Below are 19,350 nucleotides of genomic sequence, written 5' to 3'. Positions count from 1 at the left end.
ATTTAATCATCAATGTTTTACATACACTGCAACACCCGTTGTACTAATCCTGGTAATTAAAATACGTGTAAATAGTACGCCACTCTTGTGAAGTGCATCTAGTGGAAAACAGCGTGGATGTGTTTATCGTGGGCTTGCCATGAGCAGCCAATGACAGCCGAGCAGGCGTGCGCTATTAAAAAACAAGCTTGTTTGACTCGCAGTCGTGGCTCCTCCTGTAGAACCAGAGAAATTGTCCAATGGGAGCCTCAGGGACCGAGTGGGGTGATCTGACGTCACATCATTGGTGCTAGAGATTACATCATGTGTTTCTATCACAGAAAAAGGGGTAGTGGTTGCTAGTAAAATAACCTGTAAAAATAAAGATTGCGAATGTCGACAGTGAACTAACATTTTTATCAAATTAATATAAATGTTTATCATTTGCTGCACTGGTATACAATAAGCCAAACTTTAAACTAAACTATTCAAAAAGTAAACAGACTGACAAAAAATAAATTGATAGAGCCTCAGGGATATTTTTACATGGACCATTGCCGCATAAAACTAAAATGCGAGCATGTTCTCTCATAAACAAAGGCGAGGTAGGCACGCAGGAGCATGTGGGGAAATGGGGCAGTGACCTGAAGCAGCACTGCAAGGTTGTTGTTTGTATTGCTAGAGGGGGGAAATTCAAAGCCTTGCTACTAAGCCCGGTATTATTGGTCATGGGGTGTTTTCACTTTGGCTTTTATTTGAAAATTTTAAAAAAAAAAAAAAAAAAAAGGTTTTCCCCTTAATCCTTTATTGATACTCATAATTCAAGGAACATCTAAGGCCATTACACCTGTTTTAACATTACACCTGTTGTCAGAATTTTATATTTCCTCTTCCCAGACACTAGGAAGAGCCTTGAATGAAAAAAAAAAAAAAAAAAACACGTATCCCATTAAAACCACATGTTTACTACCTACAACAACACAAAAAATGCCCTCCACACACTTTGCTGAACTTCTCACATGTTCAGAAGTTGATGAAAAGAAAACACACTCATCGCTACAGGTGTTGCCACTGTGCGGAAAGGTATTTGTGCTCCCATATTGGAGTTAGCGCTATAACAGCACACACATTCTCCAAAGTAAAACAAGAATAAGAAAGAAAATGACTGACCTTTCTTATTTCTGGGGAGTTCACTGACAAGCATGAGCCATGTTTTTTGACAGTAAAGTGAATCTTATATAGTATGAGAGATTAACTGTGCCTAGATAATGGTGAGTGACTGGACAAAACGGTGGTGGGTGATTATGCTTAGCGTAATTGTATCTGCATGTGCACACTTAACAACATTTTAAGATATCTGATAGCACCTGTGTTGTAAATGAAGCAAATACAGTAGTGAGGTAGCAGTCACACCTTACAAGTTTTATTGGGCAGTTACAGACGCGCATTAGGACTCCAAAAACAAAAAAACCTCTGGCCATTAGTAAAGGCAAGCAGAGCCCCACAACAAATATGATCACCAACAATAAATCTCATCTCTTGCATGTGCACAAAACATGGGCGTAATGTTTTGCTCTATCAGAATTAAAAGACATTCAGTAACTGTATGGAAATCATGTGGTGTCACAGAATAAATGCTGAATACAGACCTAAAGCCTTTTAGAGTGAATACCACAATACGCTCTGGTACAGGTTTAGAGCTGCAAAACACTAAACAAAAAACATTTTAGTTTCCCTACAGCTGATCTGTAATACATTTAGTCGGACTGCGGTGTATTCTTGCCTGCGCAACAATGGCAGGAGCTGTATCTGGCCACGAAATCTCCAAGCGTGCAGCATTACAAAAATAAAGCTCAATAACAATTTCTTTAACTTAAATACGTGTATATATATTATTTGTAATACGAGGGTATGCAGCCTTTCAACATTGTTGTTACTTTAACATTAGTGTAATTATTATCTCTATCAGAAGCCTAAACTAACAATGTATTATTTCATTATCAGCTGCTATATCTGGCTTTTGCAGTGTGTGTGTGTGTGTGTGTTTGTGTGTGTCCGTAGGGGGGAGGGGTGGGTACAAATTAATGTTTTTGGAAAAGCTTTTGGTTGTAAATGGAATGAAAGGGAAAGAAAAAGTGCAAAGCCACGCTAATTAAGCCAGAGCTTCGGCAAAAGCTGGAATGCAGACAGGTTTGCTTATTTTACCTCCAAATGGACCAAATAACAAGTCCCAATCGCAGCTATTTTGCCGGAATCACAAAAATATTTTGGCAGCCCGCTCCAACGTGCGCGGGTAAATCATACCGGGATGAAAGCACGACAGCTCATCTTTGATTACGCCGATCAAAGAGCGGACTAATTCTCATTGATTACCGCAGCTTCAGCCTCAGCCGCACTGCGGCCAACGGTGGAGGCTGCGGGGCGGCTTTTACATCAGATACAATCAGCAAAGCAAATAATACACAGACCTCGTCTGGATTTGCCAATGAGTTAGTACATTTCGGTTGGATACAGAACATGTCTGTATTCTGAGGTATATAACATGGCGTGGAGTAACGGACGGGTAAGCTATCGCAAATACATCTCGGCGACAGCAAGTTAACTGTTCCACAAAGTCTTTTCAATTTTCCCCAACTATAGTTTTTTTCCCGCTGCTTTCATTTATTCAGACTGTAATTCTACAGATGAGCATTTTCTTGGTTTTCAATATGGCTTGAGACCACAAGTGTTCTTTGCATGAATCTATACAATTCAAGGAGACGCTCAAAAATCATTTCTTGTATTCTCCAACTGGAGTAAGTAAATTGTGAAGGGTTTTCCCTCAAGGTTTGCAGATTAATGTTGTCAAATAAAAATATCCCCCTCTCTCCCAAAACCAGAATCTGGAAAAATGAGAATGAGTTCCTCAGTATGTAGTGTTAAGAAGGAACTCCATTTTGATTGGTCAATTCCGTGATCATGGAGGTTGGCCAGATTAATTGTGTGATTTTGTGATATTGTGTCATTGTTAATTGATACTCTATTAATCAATAACGTGAGCGCTGTGCCATGCCAATAAGTGATGTACTGAACTTTAGCATAGATTTTTCTCGTCCAGCTTTGCGTGGACTTTCCCAACATGTCAAAGTTACATCATTAGAAACCTCATGTGCAAAATACCTGTTAAGACCACTTCCCATCCCTAGAAAAATAGTAACCATCTTTAAAACACAGAGAACAAAATACACATCTGGTGGGTTTTTTTTTTTTTTTTACTTTGGAGGCCACAGATGATAGTGACAAAGGAAGGAACCTTTCTCCACACGAATGTTGTTACACAGGTAAACTTCAGTGCTAGTAGTTCTTTAAAGCCTTAGTATTCTTTGGAATGAGTACGAGTGTGTACATCTATTTCAACAGAGCGCTGAAGGGGGCAGCAAAGATTTGTGTGAAGCGTTACATTGGCAAGATTGTTTTGCCTCGCCTGTTCGACATACACTAGGTGCGAGCTAGTCGATTTTATTTCATTTCTAATGCCTGTTTTATTAATTTCCTTCGGTGAACTGAAGGCTGTCAAACGCTTGGTGAGATTAGCTAAGATTTAGCCGTCAGAGGGATAGCAATAGTAGCCTGCTGCCACAAGTCATGTTTACATTGCACTGCGAGCAATTTGGGCTAAACGCTTGTCTCAGTTTCTCAAACTGAAATATTTGTTGGTAAAAAAAAAAAATATATACACATTAACAATATCCACATTGCTAGTACTTAGCACAGAACAGAACGATGCATTGATTAGCGATTGGCTAAATACGGTTAAACAATCAAACATAACGTTTGTTTTTATCTACTGACTCCGAGTATCAAGCTGCACTTTTCTCCTCATTCTGGCAGGAACGAGGAGAAAACGTTTAAATAATGCCAGACAAGAAGTCGCCCTCTGGTGGCACGTTACAGATAAGACGCAGGGTTGCGAGCGACACGACCCCGCGCCGACATATGAATACATCCACTGATAGTAACACGCAGCAGTTGTGTGCAGTTGGGGGCGACACAATGGCCAGAAAAGAACGACGAGGAGTTGGGAGATCACTCGCAGCGCCACCGTGGGGCCAACAGCGGCGGCGCCCAGGAGAGGAGACCAATGGTCTCCTGAGAGCAGCCTACAAGGCAAAGAGGGAGTCCTCCGTCCGTTCGGCCTTCTTGCTGGAGCCGGCGGAGGCTCGGGCCGGGTGAGTCGGGTGAGGTCCCGGGGGCGACGGGATGGAGTCGACGACCTTTGCCCTTTCCTCGAGGAACTTATCGAACTCTGTCAAATACACACGTTGGTAGTCGAGTGTGAAACGACGGGTGCTTTTCGCACAACGGAGGGTAAAAACGAACGCAATCGACGTCGTGATCGGACCTTACCTTCACTTGTCACGCCTTCCTCTGAGCCGTCTCCTTTCTGGGAAGCGCAAAAAAAAAAAAAAAAAAAGCATTGCAAGGTGAACAATTTGGCTAGGAGACAAAAACACGTTTAAGACTAAGCAGCGTCCAGGTTAGAAAACTGTCAAGTTCACACCATCCACCATGCATGTTTCCCCCGCGTTTCAGTAGGAAAGACAAAGAAGGAACCACGTGGAGCTCAGAGCCACGACCTCCACGTGCGCACGTTCAGGGAGCGCGCACGTCGCCTGCCTTAACTGCGCCGTTAGCGTGTGTGAGAGAGTCAACAGTTCGCGGGAAAGTGTGAGCTCGTTGGTGGAAATGTGTGAGTTAAAAAGTGGAAAAAAAGAGCGTGCGGGGTAAAAGTAGGTCGGATGGAGAAAGTGGTAGTTCCAAAGAGAAAGATTGAATAAAAGAGGAAGAGACAGCAAGAGAAGAAGAAGAAGAAGATCAAATAAATCAAGATAAAGAAGTCTCACCACATCGGCACAGAGCCACTCCTCTATGTCATCCATGACAGAGGACTGCGATACGGGGATCTATGGAGCAAAGCCACGGACAGTCCAAGAGGCGGCACCAGGGTCACACAACACATAGACACCGCCAAGAAGCCACGGCGCACAAACACACAAGATTTGGATGAGGGGCAAGGGATGAATCACAAAAGGCACCAGAAGGACGAATGATGAAAACAAGACAAAAAAAAAAGGAAGGAAAGAAAGAAAAAGAAATCAATATTAGGACAAAAATCAAAATTAAAAAAAAAAAAAACTCTCACGCTCAGAATTCACACCCACCCCCTCCAAAATTCTGCAAGCGGTTCCCTGGTTGTGCATCGTTCTCATTAGTTGCCGTGGCTGCGACACGGCTCAACAGCTGCTGACTGATGTCGCACCGCAGCATCAATTATTCCACATCATTAGTCAATTAGCAAATTGCCGGAACACGATTAAGGGATTGATTGGACGGGAGAATCTGAGCGCGCGTGGGGGAGGGCGGGGCACGCACGCACAGAACAACACGCGTGGGGGAAGAGAGAAAGAGAGAGAGAGAGAGAGAGGGAGGGAGAGAGAGAGAGAGAGAGAGAGAGAGAGAGAGAGAGAGAGAGAGAGAGAAGTGCAGCGGCTGAGATAAAAGGAGGGCGAGTCGGGCTGAATTCATTTTCACGTGGACCGAACGTTCCGAGTTGGGGGGGGGGGTTCTTTTGATGTTGCTGCTGCGAAGGGAAGGGGTGCGGGGGGGGAAACGTTTCTCTGCAGCTCCTCATCAGCGAGGAGTTACGAGGAGGAGGAAAGTTCCTCCGTATTGCGTCTTCTCTTGAAAGGCACGAGAAGACACGGAGTTCAGACGCCGTAGCGGGATTTCCGTTTCGATAGTCTTTGGAGTCAAGTGAGAATTGGCTGGTTTTTAAAAGGTCCCATGTTCTGCACATTTTCTCAAATCGTATTATTACTTTTACTTAGATGATGGACGGAGAAGTCTTGTAAAATTACCACCCAACAGAAAAAAAACTCCAGGCCTCCAGAGAACTGGAATTTACAAATTTGCTACAATAGACACAAAAAAAAAAACTATTTGAAATAAACATGGGACCTTCAAAATGTGTTCCTTGGGCCACAACAGTAAAGATCAGATTCTTCCTGGGATTGCACAACTCCCAGCCTACGCATGTATCACTTTGCTGTCAAGACGTTGTTTTTTTTTTTTTTTTTAATATTGTAAGTCAAAACGTTGGTGTAGTTCCTACACTGTTAGAACTATAGCACGACTAGCTCACGGGTTAGTTCCTCTATTTGCAGTGAGAGTGAGACGGGTGAGGTTTACATCCAGAGGTGGCGCACGGCTGGCCGATACCATCCACTACACAGCACACCAACTTCCTTCTAAAGCACACAGTGTTGTCCCTCAGCAAGACGCTGAATGTTTTACACTTACGGGGACAAAAAGAAATACTACTATGTACTACTATGGTGCTTTTTATTGTGGTTTAAGCATGAGAGTTAACGGATGGAGATCCTTGAAGATAATCGTAGACACTGAGGGTCCGCGGTCATTTAAGACAGTGAGCTGTTGCTCTCATGGTTCGCACGACTGGGAGTGATTGCAGCTGTGTAGCAGAAGCACCGGCAGCCTGAGCCAGACAGTTTAGAGATGAATGAAGTTCATGGAAGTCTACCATCTATCAGAGGGATCATCAGAGTAAAGAGCATTAGTGACAGCAGCACACTGGAGGTGGACAATTCAAATATTACAACCCGACAGAAGTGATTTTGGACTTCTGAAGTGATGATTTTTTTTTTTTGCTTATTTTTTGTGTATTTGCTGTAATTACATTTTTATGTTTCCTTTTTTCATTCAATTGAAAGTGAATGAAAAAATATGAAAGCCATATTCATATCGTGTCACAAAAAATTATGTCTGTCTATAAATCACAAGCATTAAATTTATTTTGTGCAGTTTCTTGTGTATTTTAGTCACCTTGTTGGATTTCTTTTTATTCCTGGAGGTATTTTTTCCCCAGCTTTTTAATTCCTATTTTTTCTAAACAATTCAAAGCCGTATTCCAAACCAATAATTTTCTCCATGCAACTACTCTGCACACGTGCATTTGCTGTCAATCAGTCACAAGCATCAAGCTGCAACCGTATCGACATATTGCCCAACACCAGAGTGCTGCACCTGCAAGTGGCATGAAGGTAGACGTTCATAAGTGGTGGAACTTTTCCTGTTCCTTTAGGGGAGGGGGGAGCACACCGTTATCCAATGAGATGGCAGAGACGTGAGGGGAGTCTGGATGAATGCCGAGCATCTACTGAGGACTGTGAATGGTAGGAGAAAAGCAAAAAGGGGTGATGGCGGACACTGGCGGAGAAGCTGGAGAGGTGGGTGGGGGAGGGGCAGGAGGACACACTTTGAGGGTGGAGTCCTCACCATTCCTTGGGTAATAAGCCAGCTGTCTATGGGCAGCTCCTGATCTGCTGCTGGGGTACCATCCCCTTCTACCCTCAGCTGAATCAACAACAGAACAACACCTTACACAAGAGAAAACAAGGCAGCCAGCTCTACCACAGCATAGCACACAGCGCAGAGAGAGACAGAGACAGAGACAGAGAGAGAGAGAGAGAGAGAGAGAGAAAGAGAGAGAGAGAGGGGTCAATCACAAGGGGGAGACGGCTCGTCGTAAGGAGAGAGAGAGAGAGAAAGAGAGAGAGAGCGAGAGAAGAAAGGCATTGTTGCATAAAGATGAAACCTAAAAATCAAAATAAGGAAATAAATACTGATTGTGGATGAGGGACGGAGGAACCTGAGGTGACTCAAATTAAGTAATGGTGTGTGTGTGTGTGTGTGGGTCAGACAGGTTCAGAAGTCATCCATGTGCACACTGATGGCTGTGCAAATACGACGCAATGTGTGCTCAGACAAGCGAACTAGGGAGATTACGGCGATCTGGGAGGCGAGCATGTGACCCCGGTCTGACTTTGCACGCGCGAGTTTCATTCAGAGAGCGTGGCGCAGGCCGAGATTTCACACTCGGCCAGAGAATCAATAAATGCATCACAAAACGATCGTTTGAGTAATCGTGAATTTCAATATTGACCAAAATAATCGCAATAGCCGGAGCCACATTGGCACTGAAAGGCGGCGCAGCCCATTTCAAACAGAAGCATTGTCTTCCCGTCAATTGTGAGAGCATAAATCACGACAAGGGCCCGGCGTTAAGTGCTCTCTTCCTTTGACAAAGAAGACGTGAGATGCAAACTGCGGTGGGCTGCGTCGCGCTCTTTGAACAAACAGACCGAAGGTGCCGACATCTGGTTGGCTGGGAAACTGAGAACAGCTTCATAGAAGTTCCACAGAGCCAATATTTACCGAGAAGCAAGGCACACAAGACAAACTGTCCTGTTTGCCATTACTATCCATAGACATTTCGACTTGTTGCGCCATATTTATTTTGGCAGGGCACAAGCCGCACCCCCTCCACCTCACTTTTTCTCTATTTGTCCAAGGTTTGGTTATCGCTGCACGCAGGACAAATGTCACGCTGCAACACACAGCGGAGCACGCCGTCGCATGCGAGAGGTGACCGGAGGGGCTACTGGTGCAGGTGGAAATTTGTGCTGAGGCGCGCGTGTGGGTGCGCCAGTGCGCTCACCCCTCCAGCGTTCTGCTGTCGCACGTCCAGAGCCGAAGCCAGGCTGCCCAGAGCCTGAGGGTCCTCGTACTTCACACTGCACAAGGGTGTGGGGGCGGGTGGGGGAGACACAGACAGAGATCTTAGCGAAGATGCAGAGAGGAAGAGGATCTTGAAAAAAAAAAAAAGCTGAGGAGAGAGAAAAGGAAGGGAAACAACCCCGGGGAGGTAGAAGGGAAGGTGATGGAAATTAGGTAAGAAGGGACGGAAACAAAGGATGGAGGGAGGAAAGGAAAACACCTGATGCCACACGCTTCTATACTTCTCAGTTCCGACAAACAGTCGAAACAGAAAAAGTTTTCAGTTCCAACAAACGGTTAGAAAAAGCAGAGGAGGAAGAAAAAGTGTCATCTACATATTTCGGATGAAACCAAAAAAAAGAAAAGAAGGAGCAGTCTTTCAGGGGCCGTTTTACACGGGGACATTTTTTTTTTACCGCACATTTTCGAAACCGCACTCAAAAAAAAACAAAAAAAAAAACACTTTTACACGAAGCCATATTCACACAAAAAATATCCCATTTACATGGGGACGACTGAAAACGATGTAGTACCTACACCCGGCCTGGTGTGGCGCCACAAGTTTGTCTGTTGAATAAGGCTTCGTGTAAAGTACGGCCCCTAAGAAGATGGGGATAAAAGGATGTCGGCACTAAATGGTGATTTTTCTGCACCTTTGGCGTCATTTTAAAAAGGTGGAACAACTCAAAGTGAATGAACGAAAGGAAAAATCACGTAACATAACTCTGAAGACGCGGCGACCTCCCCTATATAAAAAAAAAAAAGCCGGCGATCTGTTCCAGCAGGACCTACTTCTTGCGCTGCTCAGCCAGGGAGCTGCTCCTGGTCTGGGCAAACATGTCAAAGTCGTCCTGGTTACGGCCTGACAGGGAGGACAAGGTTCCGCTCACGCTGTCCGAGGCCACATCTGGACGGGAAGAGCAACGTGAGATATTGAGGCGGAAGATCGCAACACACGGATTTATTATTTTTTCCACTCAGCAGGAGTACGAGACATTCAGTGCAGAGAGCGGTGAGTTCTGTTGCCGGGAGAATCCCAGTGTTATACCCAGGTCCAACTCTTTGTATTTGGAATTTTTTTTTAAACACAAGTAGGGCAGCTTTTTATGAGTGATTACCGAAATACATTTCGAAAAAAAGCATATTTAGCCCTCTGTTTACAACCTCCTGTGACTAAAATTGACGCTTTGTTGTACTTTCCGCATTTTGGAAAGAGTACAAAAACAAGGTGGGCCCCCTGATGGGCGGGTCCAACACCTGCCTTTGGAAGCTGCCACTAAACTGGGAGAATACAATACGATGGAAGAGATGAATGGGGAAAAAAGCGGTTTGTGACATCACAAAGGGCAATTTTTCAGCTTCCTGTTCTAGCTCACACCATCTGGAAAGCGTCAAAAAAGAAAATTCAGGATGGACTTTTGTTATTTATCCACTTTGGCCTGCAGATACACAGTAATGGCAATAAAAAAAAAAAATCAGCACCTTTAATCGTGAGTTGTTTCAGAAGTGATCTGTGCTGTAATGTTTGTTCTTTTTAGGCGGTATTTCATTACCCAGGCTGGCCAGTGCCGAGGTCAGGGAGGCGGGGGTGGCCGGGGTGGCCGGAGTGGCCGGGGTGGCCGGGGTGGCTCTGTGGGCCGGGGAGGCAGCGAGGCCAGCTGCAGAGCTGGGCGGCGGGCTGGAGGTGATCCTGGGCGTGACCACAGCTGGCGAGCCCGGGCCCAGGTCGATTAGGTTGTCGTCGGTGGTCTCGCTCAACGTCTGCAAGGAGGAGGGGGGTAAACAAAAAAAAACGATCCATCCGGCAAAACAGAGATGAAAGGGACTCGAAGGGAATTCCGACGGCAGGGGGTTCGTTTCAGGGAGAGGGAGAGAGAGAGAGAGGGAGAGAGAGAGAGAGAGAGAGAGAGAGAGAGAGAGAGAGAGAGAGAGAGAGAGAGGGGGAAGGCCTGTCGCTGCCGAGACCCTACAGGGGCAGAGCGTGTTTGCACAGTGTGTGTGTGGTGTGTGTGTGTGATCACAGATCGAAAGGCGATGTGCAGGAACAACACAGAGAGGGCGGAATAAACAGACTTCAGATGTGCCAGACAGGGGATGGGAGGTGGAGGGAAGGTTCTAGATCCACACTGTGGTGCTGATGCTGAGACAAGTCACATGGGTTTCAAAGGGGTTGGTGTGAGGGGAGGAGAAAGGGGCGTGCTACGAGCTCATTGGCCAGTTTTATCCCGGGTTGATGAACGCGGCGGTGGTGTCATACTTGCCTCCATCAGCTAGCCGCAACACAAACAGAACAACACACAGAAAGAGATTAACGCGACGCCGAAAGCAGGCGGCGTCCCGGCGCTCCAGAGCCCATCTTGGCAAACAGCTCGGGCTGGAGCTCGACCTGCGCACCTCTTCCACTTTTTATAAACCAAGGGCAATACTCTGAACACTGGGTTTTATTACTGCGAGGGATTATGAAAGGCACTTTGAGCAAGACGGATGGATTTTATGTGGGGAAACAGCGCTTTGATTAAGCGCAGGTGTGTTTTTTTCCAAGGAAGAGACCTTTCATAAAAACGCACTGGGTAATAAAACAGTGTAGAAATACTGAGAGGGAATTCCGGGGTATTGTTCAAAAGGAGTCGACTCACCCCGTTGCTCTGCGACGCTCTGCCTGACCTGTACCTCTCGTACCTGCAAGTGGAAAAATCTGGTCAGGCTCACAAGCTAAAATGATTTTTCCTTGCCAATAAAAACATTAGAAATACTGCAAATTTGCATTTACTTTTTTTTTTTTTTTTAACAAATTGCAAATTTAGATTTGTATAATTTGAAATACTTTGAAAGGTCAATTTCAAAATGCTTTGGAATCTACCTCTCCAGGCACACTTACAAAAAAATTCCAGCCCACATTATTGGGAAAAGTGAAGGTCACGCCTGGTACCGTACCTCTCGTATCGGAGGAAAATGTTGTTGAGGTCGTCGTTGACGTGCAGCAGCTCTTCGGTCACCTCCTCGTTGGAGACGCGCGAAATCAGCTCGACCACCCTCTGCTGCATGGCTCTGCACGTCCTGTTCAGCTCCTTGACGAGGCGGACGCGGATCGATAAATCAAGGCCGAGAGCAGCGGGTGGCGGAGGACCACAAGAAGAAAGACAAAGACGAGAACAAAGACACTGTTCGACATCAACTGTAAAACTAGGAAAGAAATCCATGTATATATTTATTTAGGGTGCAAGTGGATCCTCGGAGTTGACAAATATTTGCACAACCGGTTTACCATTCTATGTATTTTTTTTATTTTTTTTTGCTATGCTAACGGCCCGATTCTCACAGCTGACACAAATACCTGAGTGGCTTTGGCGAGAAGGGGGATTAACGTCTACCGCTGTTTGATAGCCACTTCCAGGAACGTCGCAGCAGCGACTCGCTCATTATAAATCAAGGGGAAGCTGTTTCCTTCTCTGAAAACACGACGCACTACTCCCCCTAGTGGCCGCACGCGAGAACTACGATTGAACGCCGACGTGCCGCGAATGACAGATTCACACGACGCTCGATGACGGCGGAGCGGCGTTCCCTGGAGGGGAATACAATGACAAAATAAAAACAAGGGAATCAAAGGTTTTCATTTGGATGAGAATCTAACCTGGAGTAGCTCGAGGTCGGAAGCGTCCTCCTGGCCGGGGACCATTTCCGTCAGCATCTCAGACATGACTTTGATGTTGCCTCTCACTACGTCCAGCTCACTGCGCAGCCGGGCGATCTGAAGCCAAAAAAAAATGAAGGTAATTTTAAAACATCCAAGATGGTCGAAGGCACCATGTCGTGTCCATTTTCAAATCCTACTAATCTACAGATCTGAAAGCAGATCAGAAGAAGAAAAAAACAGCATCTTTAGCCCCGTGTTTACTGCCCTCTGCTAAAATGATGCTGCGATGGAGTTTGTGTGTGTTGGGAAGGAGACAAAATACGAGGGTGGAACAAACGCCTGGCTAGGGGTGTATATGCAGAGGTATCAGTACCCTTTGTGACATCACAAAGGGCTTTGTTGGTAAACTGCCACTCAACAGATGCTGTGGCTGTCCCTCACCTGTTCGGGGGTGGCCGTGATGGAGCTGCTGGGCGCCTGGGAAGCCTGCGTGGGAGGGGCTGGGCTCGGAGAGGGCTTGGGAGTCACGGCAGCGGGGGGCGAGGCCGGGGCGAGATACTTGGTCATGGCTGGGTCCACCTCTGGTGTGCCCTGGGAAACAGAAACACGCCGGCGGAGACAAGCGTCAGCGTGGGAACGTGCTGCACGGCGCCGGTGACCCTCCCGAACTCCTCCCACCCTCTGCGGCGTGTGGATGGGCGACAGGGCGTCCAGGTCGGCCATAGGGAACTCGATGCCTTTCCGCTTCAGCTCCTCGTAAATGTGAACCACGCCGGTCAGATCGGGGCTGCTTCTGAAGGCGTCGGCCCAGGCCTGCAGCAAAACACACATGGCACATGTATGTATAACTGTTGTTGTAAATGCAACAAAAACAGTAAAAAATTTGTTTGAGTTTTTTTAGATTTTGTTATAAATTGTTCATTCCGTTGCAATAAAACCCCCCATCCTCTGGAGGCACTGTTTCTGTCACCATGTTGTTTTGCATTGGAACAATGCAGTGATAACAAACAAGGCTTTGTGACCAGTTTCTTTTAAAGACATACAGATAATGCATGCGTTATTACTTAGTTTGAATGCAACAAAGTCAGGAGGGCAAATTCAAGAACTAAACATCTTTCGCGGATTTTGGGCCAAAGACACCTTCACACCTGTATGAGTGACAGAACTTTGTCTTGCACGATGGTCGGAGGGTTGTTCTTGGGGGAGACGATTTTCACCATCACGCCGTCGATGAAGTCTCTGTTGGCCACCTGGATGTGGAACCGGTGGCCGCAGTTCTTCACGCACGTTTCCAGCACCTGCACGGAGGGCAGAACGCGGCGTTCAGAAAGTTTGGGGCTTGAAAAGACAAACCTGCTTGCAAGTAAATTACTGTTGTTTACCTGTACAGTAGTTCTAGGGGCTTATTTACTGTTGGAGAACTAACCAAGCAACTGGGCGCTACACAAGATGCTTTTTGTTGCTTTTGTTGCCGACAGGTGTAGGACCTGTTTTGCTGTTTTATTGCAATAATAAATGACTTTAAGTCAATGTCATCCGCAACCAAAAGAAAATCCAACTTCTGCAAGTGAATCCATCCAGAGCCTCTCACCGTCAGCGCCAGCATCACCTCCCTGTAGTTCTTGTTGCCGCACAGCCTCTTCTTGAGCGCCCGCATGGCATCTTTCGGCCTGCGGAGGGTACGGTGGGGGTGGTGGAGAGGAGAGGAGAGGAGACACACAGCTGGGTGAGACGCAGCCGAGAGCCGCGGCGACATCTTGGACTGGGGGACGGATGAGTTTTCGGGCGCCGCGGCAACAGATGTCAGTCAGTCTGTCGGCGAGGCTATCTGACCGCGACGGAGGAGCGTTGCCGCACCATCTGCTCCCCGCTCGCACTGTACCGCCAAGAGTGCGTGTCTCCCCCCCCACACACACACACACACACACACACACACACACACACACACACACACACACACACACACACACACACACACACACACACACACACACACACACACTCCTCCGCCACCCGTGATCGGGATCCGGAGAGCGGCTCACCATCCTCACTGTCTCCTTGCCGACGGAGCGGAATAACGTTCGCCGAGTCCTCCACGAGAAGCAATGCGTTCACTGACAGAGGGGGGGAGCCGGCGACGAATCAGAGGGTTTGATGTATGGCTTCCCGGGACGGCGCTCCAGGTGCGCCTGCATCAGAGCTCCACTGATTTACCAGGCAGTGCAAGTCGGCATCGGCCCGAGATTCGCTCCGAGATACGATTCGCAATGTTTGACGGCGTTTTTCTCTCCCGAACTTTGCCAACAAACTTTTCCGGTCACGCGGAGCCTGAGATCAACTTTTACCGAGGCCTTTTTTTCAGCAACCACAGTCAACAATACAGGAACACCCAATACCCTCCTGAGACCTGACGTTCTCCCCAGCTGGACATTTGAGAAACCCACTCGATCACCAGCTGCGTTTCCATGACATTTTTCGCAAAATAAAAGTAACACTTGTAAAATTTCAACAAAGTACAATTGCGATTCGCAGGAGTTTCCATTGAATGGTGTGAAGCGCATCAGCCCTAATTCTCGTAAAAATCTGGTCCCGCGAGACCCGACTTTGAAGGATGGAGGTAAAAAGTATTTTGCCTTTTCACTTGAACTGGTCACGTGACCACGTACGTCACGTCCACTGACGTGTAAATGGGAAAAAAGTGCCTCCATGACACTGTTGCGATATAGCTCTATGTCGATACGTATGAAAAACCACCTCATTAGAGCGTCAAAACCTTTAGGCCATATTTGAGAGGTTTTTCCAAGTTCAGGTGTTTCCAATACCAGGTTTTTATTGCAATATTTAGGTTTTGCGCCATTCTAGGGGGAATGAAAACGTAGCTACGGATGCGTCTTAAATTGGACGTCCTGGACCGTCCAGTCGTGCGTTCTGATTGGCTGGGACGCTCTCTCGCTTTTCATCCAGAAACCGACAGCGCAGTTGGCAGCTCATTTCACTGATACGACAGTTATCGACATAAACCATCAAGTTCAACACCGTGTATGAACGTGGAAAAAAAATATAGATACAGGATGTCGGTCTTGAGATCGTTGAGAATAATCAAGGAAATCCAGATAAATTCCAGTTGGACACTGTTGGACATTTCACCCCCCCCCCCCAACCTAAACAAATAAAAACCAAAGCAGCGTCAGCCGGGCTCTAGAGTCAGAGTGTGGAGGAGACATCATCTAACTTGGACAGTACAAGTAGTTCTGTGTTGTGTGACCGAGCGCACTGGGTGTCGCATGCCAAGATGCGTGTGTGTGTGTGTGTATGTGTGTATGTGTGTAGACATGAAGAATGTGAGGAGGAGGAATGGAAAACATACAAGCAAAAACTTCTTCCTCTTGAAGCAACTGTGAAATTTAAAGGTTGCATATCTTGCCAAATTCGTCAATATATTCTCAAACATGAATAAAGGTCCTGATCCTGCCAGCTGACACGCCAGAAATTAAGTGGTTAGGGAGCACCCTTCGTGATGTCACGGAGGGTACCAAAAACTCACTGATACTGCTCCCCGGTTATGAACACCCGCGGTTCCATCGATCAGCGTCAAGCTGGGCATGGAGCTGCAACTTCTTGTGCATTTTGGCTGGAAGCTGTAAACAGAGGGCTAAATGCCTCAGTGGAGACCAGAATGAAAACGTGAATGCGGAAAAATTGGTTAAAAAATGGGAAGAAACTGACAACACGTAGAAGCTGAAGGCTTGAGCAGCCACTGGCACCTTCCTACCGAGAACAAAGGGCACTGTGTCGCACTGGTGACACACACTCGGTGGCTGCAGTCACTCACTCACTCAGCCAGGCAGGCAGTCAGGCAGGCAAGCAGCCCACAAAACAATGAGAAACACAATGACAGGGAATGAGGAGGAGAGGGGAGGGGGCTGAATCATTCAGGGAGCGAACGTTGTTCCACTAAATGGGCCCAACGGTAATAAGGTGACTCAGCAGAGATGGCACTGCTCACCCTTCGTCCGTCTCGTTAACGATGTCGCAGATCTCCATGTTGAGGGTCCAGTCCTCCGACTGCAGACCTCCATCTGTGGCCCTTTCTGAAAAAAAGAATTAATCACAAAGAAAGCCATCTACGTTAATGAATTGTTCTTAACGTGTCGCCTTTAATCTCCGATCTTGTGTGTTTCTCAAAGTGGGGGGTTAGGGTGAAAATCGATGTGATTTTGAACCGCTGTCGTTCTGTCTGACGCTGCATTTGGTCCAAGCATTTGGTTCGATGCCCGGGAAAATGACTGAAAACGTTTCTTACTGGACAAAATCTTACACGATCCCCCACCTGCTGATCCAAAGACAAACCAAGTCCCCTCCATATTGCTGCTATTTCAGCATCATTATACACCAGCAGTCAAAAGTTTGGACACACCCTGATTTAATGTTTCATTAAAACTACGTATGAACACACATGGAATTATGTAGGAAACGATGAAAGTGTAAAATAACTCGAACACGTTTTATATTTAAATTCTTCAAAACAGCCACCTTTCATAAAAAGCATACTTATAGAGTTATTTAACGTGTTTTTCTTAGCTGCATAATTACATATATCTTGCTCATATATTTGATGTCTTCAGTATCTATCTGCAGGGTAGCAAGTTCTAAAGATAAAAAGAAAAATTGCATGAGGTCTGTCCAAACTTTTGACTGGTAAGCAAGAAGTGATGAGCTGCCGGCCGTGTTATCGCCGCCTTCCCATCCCTTCCCTTCCCATCCCTCCGTCCCACCCTCCTCTGCAACAATCCATCCATCGTGTCTGTCGGTTCTGGATCAAAGTTGTGTAAACAAAACACTCAAAGTGAAAAGGGAAGGAGAAAGGGGGACATTTGCACCCCAGAGAACCGTAATTGACACCACAAAGTTTCACATTAGACGAGTGTTGATCTGAGACGGGTGGAGCTTGCCTCCCTGGAGCCTCAGGGCCTTGGAGCAGGCTGTCATGCCCGGGCTGAGAGCCTCTCACTGGGGCCCCGTTGACTTTCATTGTGGTGTGTGGGAGTGCTGTGACAGCCATGACGTCAACTGTTAAGGGGGTTGGCACCACCACTAACAGAAAGACAAACGTATTTTCGTTTCGATCAAAACTCTGAAGAAAGCAAAGTCAATTTCAGCGCGAGCTGCGTTCAAAACACCGCAGAGAAACCCGCCGCCGCCGCTGAGATATCCCACATAATCTCCTCAAGTGGATTGTCAGGTCAAGGCCGGGCAGGGCGGGAACGGACAGGCACAAAGAAATTAGCACCACACCGCTCCTGCGGGTGCGGGAAAACGCGGGAAACAGGAAACAATCGCGAGCCTTGCTAGGCAAGCTGAGCGCCCCGACCCACTGAGCACGGCGTTCATTCACGCCGCCCAGTCCAATGGGATGACACGGCGTTGGCGAAGCAGAGCCGTCACATGGCACCAGAGCGGCGGTAGGCCGTGCCACGCACCGCCAACAAAGCCATAAATCTCTGTCCCCTCTACAGAGGCCCCCCCATTGCTTCACAGCCAGTGCCGAGGACGAGAGACTCACTCCAGCCGCTCACATTAGACACTTTTCTTTTTTCTTAGTGTGTCGCTCACTTCTTCCATCTCAGTGAAGTTCATGCCCACTCAGTGGGAAGACTTGAATCTTTACTCTTCAGTGCTCAACCACTAAAAGCCCTGTTGTCTGATCACTGGCAACAAAAAGTGTGATTGATAAGATAGGAATTTAAATAAATGAATTATTTCCTAAGAACAGCCACCAATGAACATTAACATAACATCACGATCCTTCTATTCTATTTCTTTCTATGTTTTTTTCTTATTTTGTCTCTGCATTCAGCAAACAACAGCTGCATAAAGTGCTGTCACCTCTATTTGTCACTCACTGATTGAGGTAAACTGATGCTTTTCCACTGCAGACGTAGCGTTCGGCAGCACTGCAGCAAACACAGACGTTTGTCCACGCGACAACCAATAAACCACATCGTTAGAGATACATCTTGGGCTAAATACACCGAGCTTGACATTTTTATGCTTATGTTTGTTGAAGTGCACAAATTTACTTCACCACTTACACCATTTTACATTCATCAGAACACATGCAGTGCTTTGACGTTGGTGTTTTCAGTTGTAGTTTTTTCCCACAGGGAAAGCTGCTTGGAATCTTAGTGTTCCAAACAAATGTTTAAAGAGGAGGGCAAAGTGGTGCATTTTAAACCTAGAAACAGCATTGGTGACGAATGCTGTTGCCCAGGAGGAGGAGATTACTCCAGCAGTGATAGAAACCTCAGCAAAATCCTCTCTTCTGTAAAATAACTACAAAACACAGAATCTTTACAATGAACAACAAGGAATAAAACAACAAAATAAAATGTTCTTGAACTACTGTTTCGGATCATAGCCCAAAGAATGACAAGTCTACGTTCCTTCCACATTATTTCACTCGATTAAGTATACTGTCAAATGTGATATTGCGGTTCAACACAACCACCCTTGTGACCACACAAAAGTTGTGTGGATAAAGTAAAACATTAGTCGCATTCCAAGCGGATGACAGTTGCTGCGATGATGCTGGCTAACGGGCGCAGCAGCCTCGGGTGCCGAAAAACCCTGGTGGGAGGGGGAGAAGGGAAAAAAAACAACTACAAATGTCTGCCAGAGCTCGACTTATGTGACGCAGGAGACAAACCCCGTTACCGACAAAAACTTTGGAGGTTTACGTACCCACACACTGGCCCACGGGAGTGCTGTAGGGATTTCCGAGGAGGAATTCCATTTTGACAACAAACAATCCGCTCTGGACTGTCAAGAGATCCAGGCCCAGAGGCAGCACGTCAAGGCCCGCCCACCTTGCAATGTGATTGGCTAGTGAGTGTTACGTGCGTATGGTCGAAATCTACGTCGGTCCTTGGCCTCGACCAAGCTGCGTTCAAGTGACATTCCCGACGGCTAGGGTTGCTAAAAATGCATTCGATTTGTTGACGCATAAGTGCACAATAGGGCGTAAGCATATTCAACATATTCTAAATTATCACCTACCAATTATTTACGTTTAATTAATTTACTGTATGGAAATGTAGCTTAACAAGTAAGATCCGTGG

General features: G+C 46.5%; 1 protein-coding gene across 6 annotated transcripts; it reads right to left on the bottom strand.

Moving 5' to 3' along the window:
- Nucleotides 1-1,380: 1,380 nt before the first annotated feature.
- tom1l2a (target of myb1 like 2 membrane trafficking protein a) lies at nucleotides 1,381-19,083 on the bottom strand. 6 transcript variants are annotated; one of them, XM_076024134.1, is made up of 16 exons: nucleotides 18,974-19,083; nucleotides 16,239-16,323; nucleotides 13,824-13,902; nucleotides 13,381-13,530; nucleotides 12,911-13,045; nucleotides 12,674-12,823; nucleotides 12,230-12,346; nucleotides 11,530-11,663; nucleotides 11,232-11,274; nucleotides 10,149-10,356; nucleotides 9,388-9,502; nucleotides 8,537-8,612; nucleotides 7,315-7,392; nucleotides 4,863-4,922; nucleotides 4,366-4,402; nucleotides 1,381-4,264 (listed from the first exon to the last, which is right to left on the bottom strand). In XM_076024134.1, the coding sequence occupies exons 1-16, from the start codon at nucleotides 19,023-19,025 to the stop codon at nucleotides 4,119-4,121; spliced, it is 1,665 nt and encodes a 554-aa protein (XP_075880249.1). In that variant the 5' UTR covers nucleotides 19,026-19,083; the 3' UTR covers nucleotides 1,381-4,118. The 6 variants fall into 6 exon arrangements, with proteins under 6 accessions (XP_075880249.1, XP_075880248.1, XP_075880250.1 ...); XM_076024133.1 differs by having other exon boundaries at nucleotides 12,674-13,045; XM_076024135.1 differs by lacking the exon at nucleotides 4,863-4,922.
- Nucleotides 19,084-19,350: the final 267 nt, after the last annotated feature.

Source organism: Nelusetta ayraudi, unplaced genomic scaffold (genome assembly GCF_046127955.1).
Source record: "Nelusetta ayraudi isolate G7.1 ecotype Tasmania unplaced genomic scaffold, CSIRO-AGI_Nayr_v1 ptg000016l, whole genome shotgun sequence".
NCBI lineage: Eukaryota > Metazoa > Chordata > Actinopteri > Tetraodontiformes > Monacanthidae > Nelusetta > Nelusetta ayraudi.
The sequence above is the reverse complement of the archived record's forward strand: the minus strand, read 5'-3'. Positions and strand labels throughout refer to the sequence as shown.

What these genes read in the sequence shown, in the direction of transcription:
- tom1l2a (XM_076024133.1), bottom strand. Translation starts at nt 19,025, where the DNA reads ATGGAATTCCTCCTCGGAAATCCCTACAGCACTCCCGTGGGCCAGTGT. An exon ending in AAGTTCTGTCACTCATACAG is followed by an intron (nt 13,046 to 13,380) that starts GTGTGAAGGTGT and finishes GTTTTGCTGCAG; the next exon opens with GCCTGGGCCGACGCCTTCAG. An exon ending in GGAAGGCGTGACAAGTGAAG is followed by an intron (nt 4,265 to 4,365) that starts GTAAGGTCCGAT and finishes TGTATTTGACAG; the next exon opens with AGTTCGATAAGTTCCTCGAG.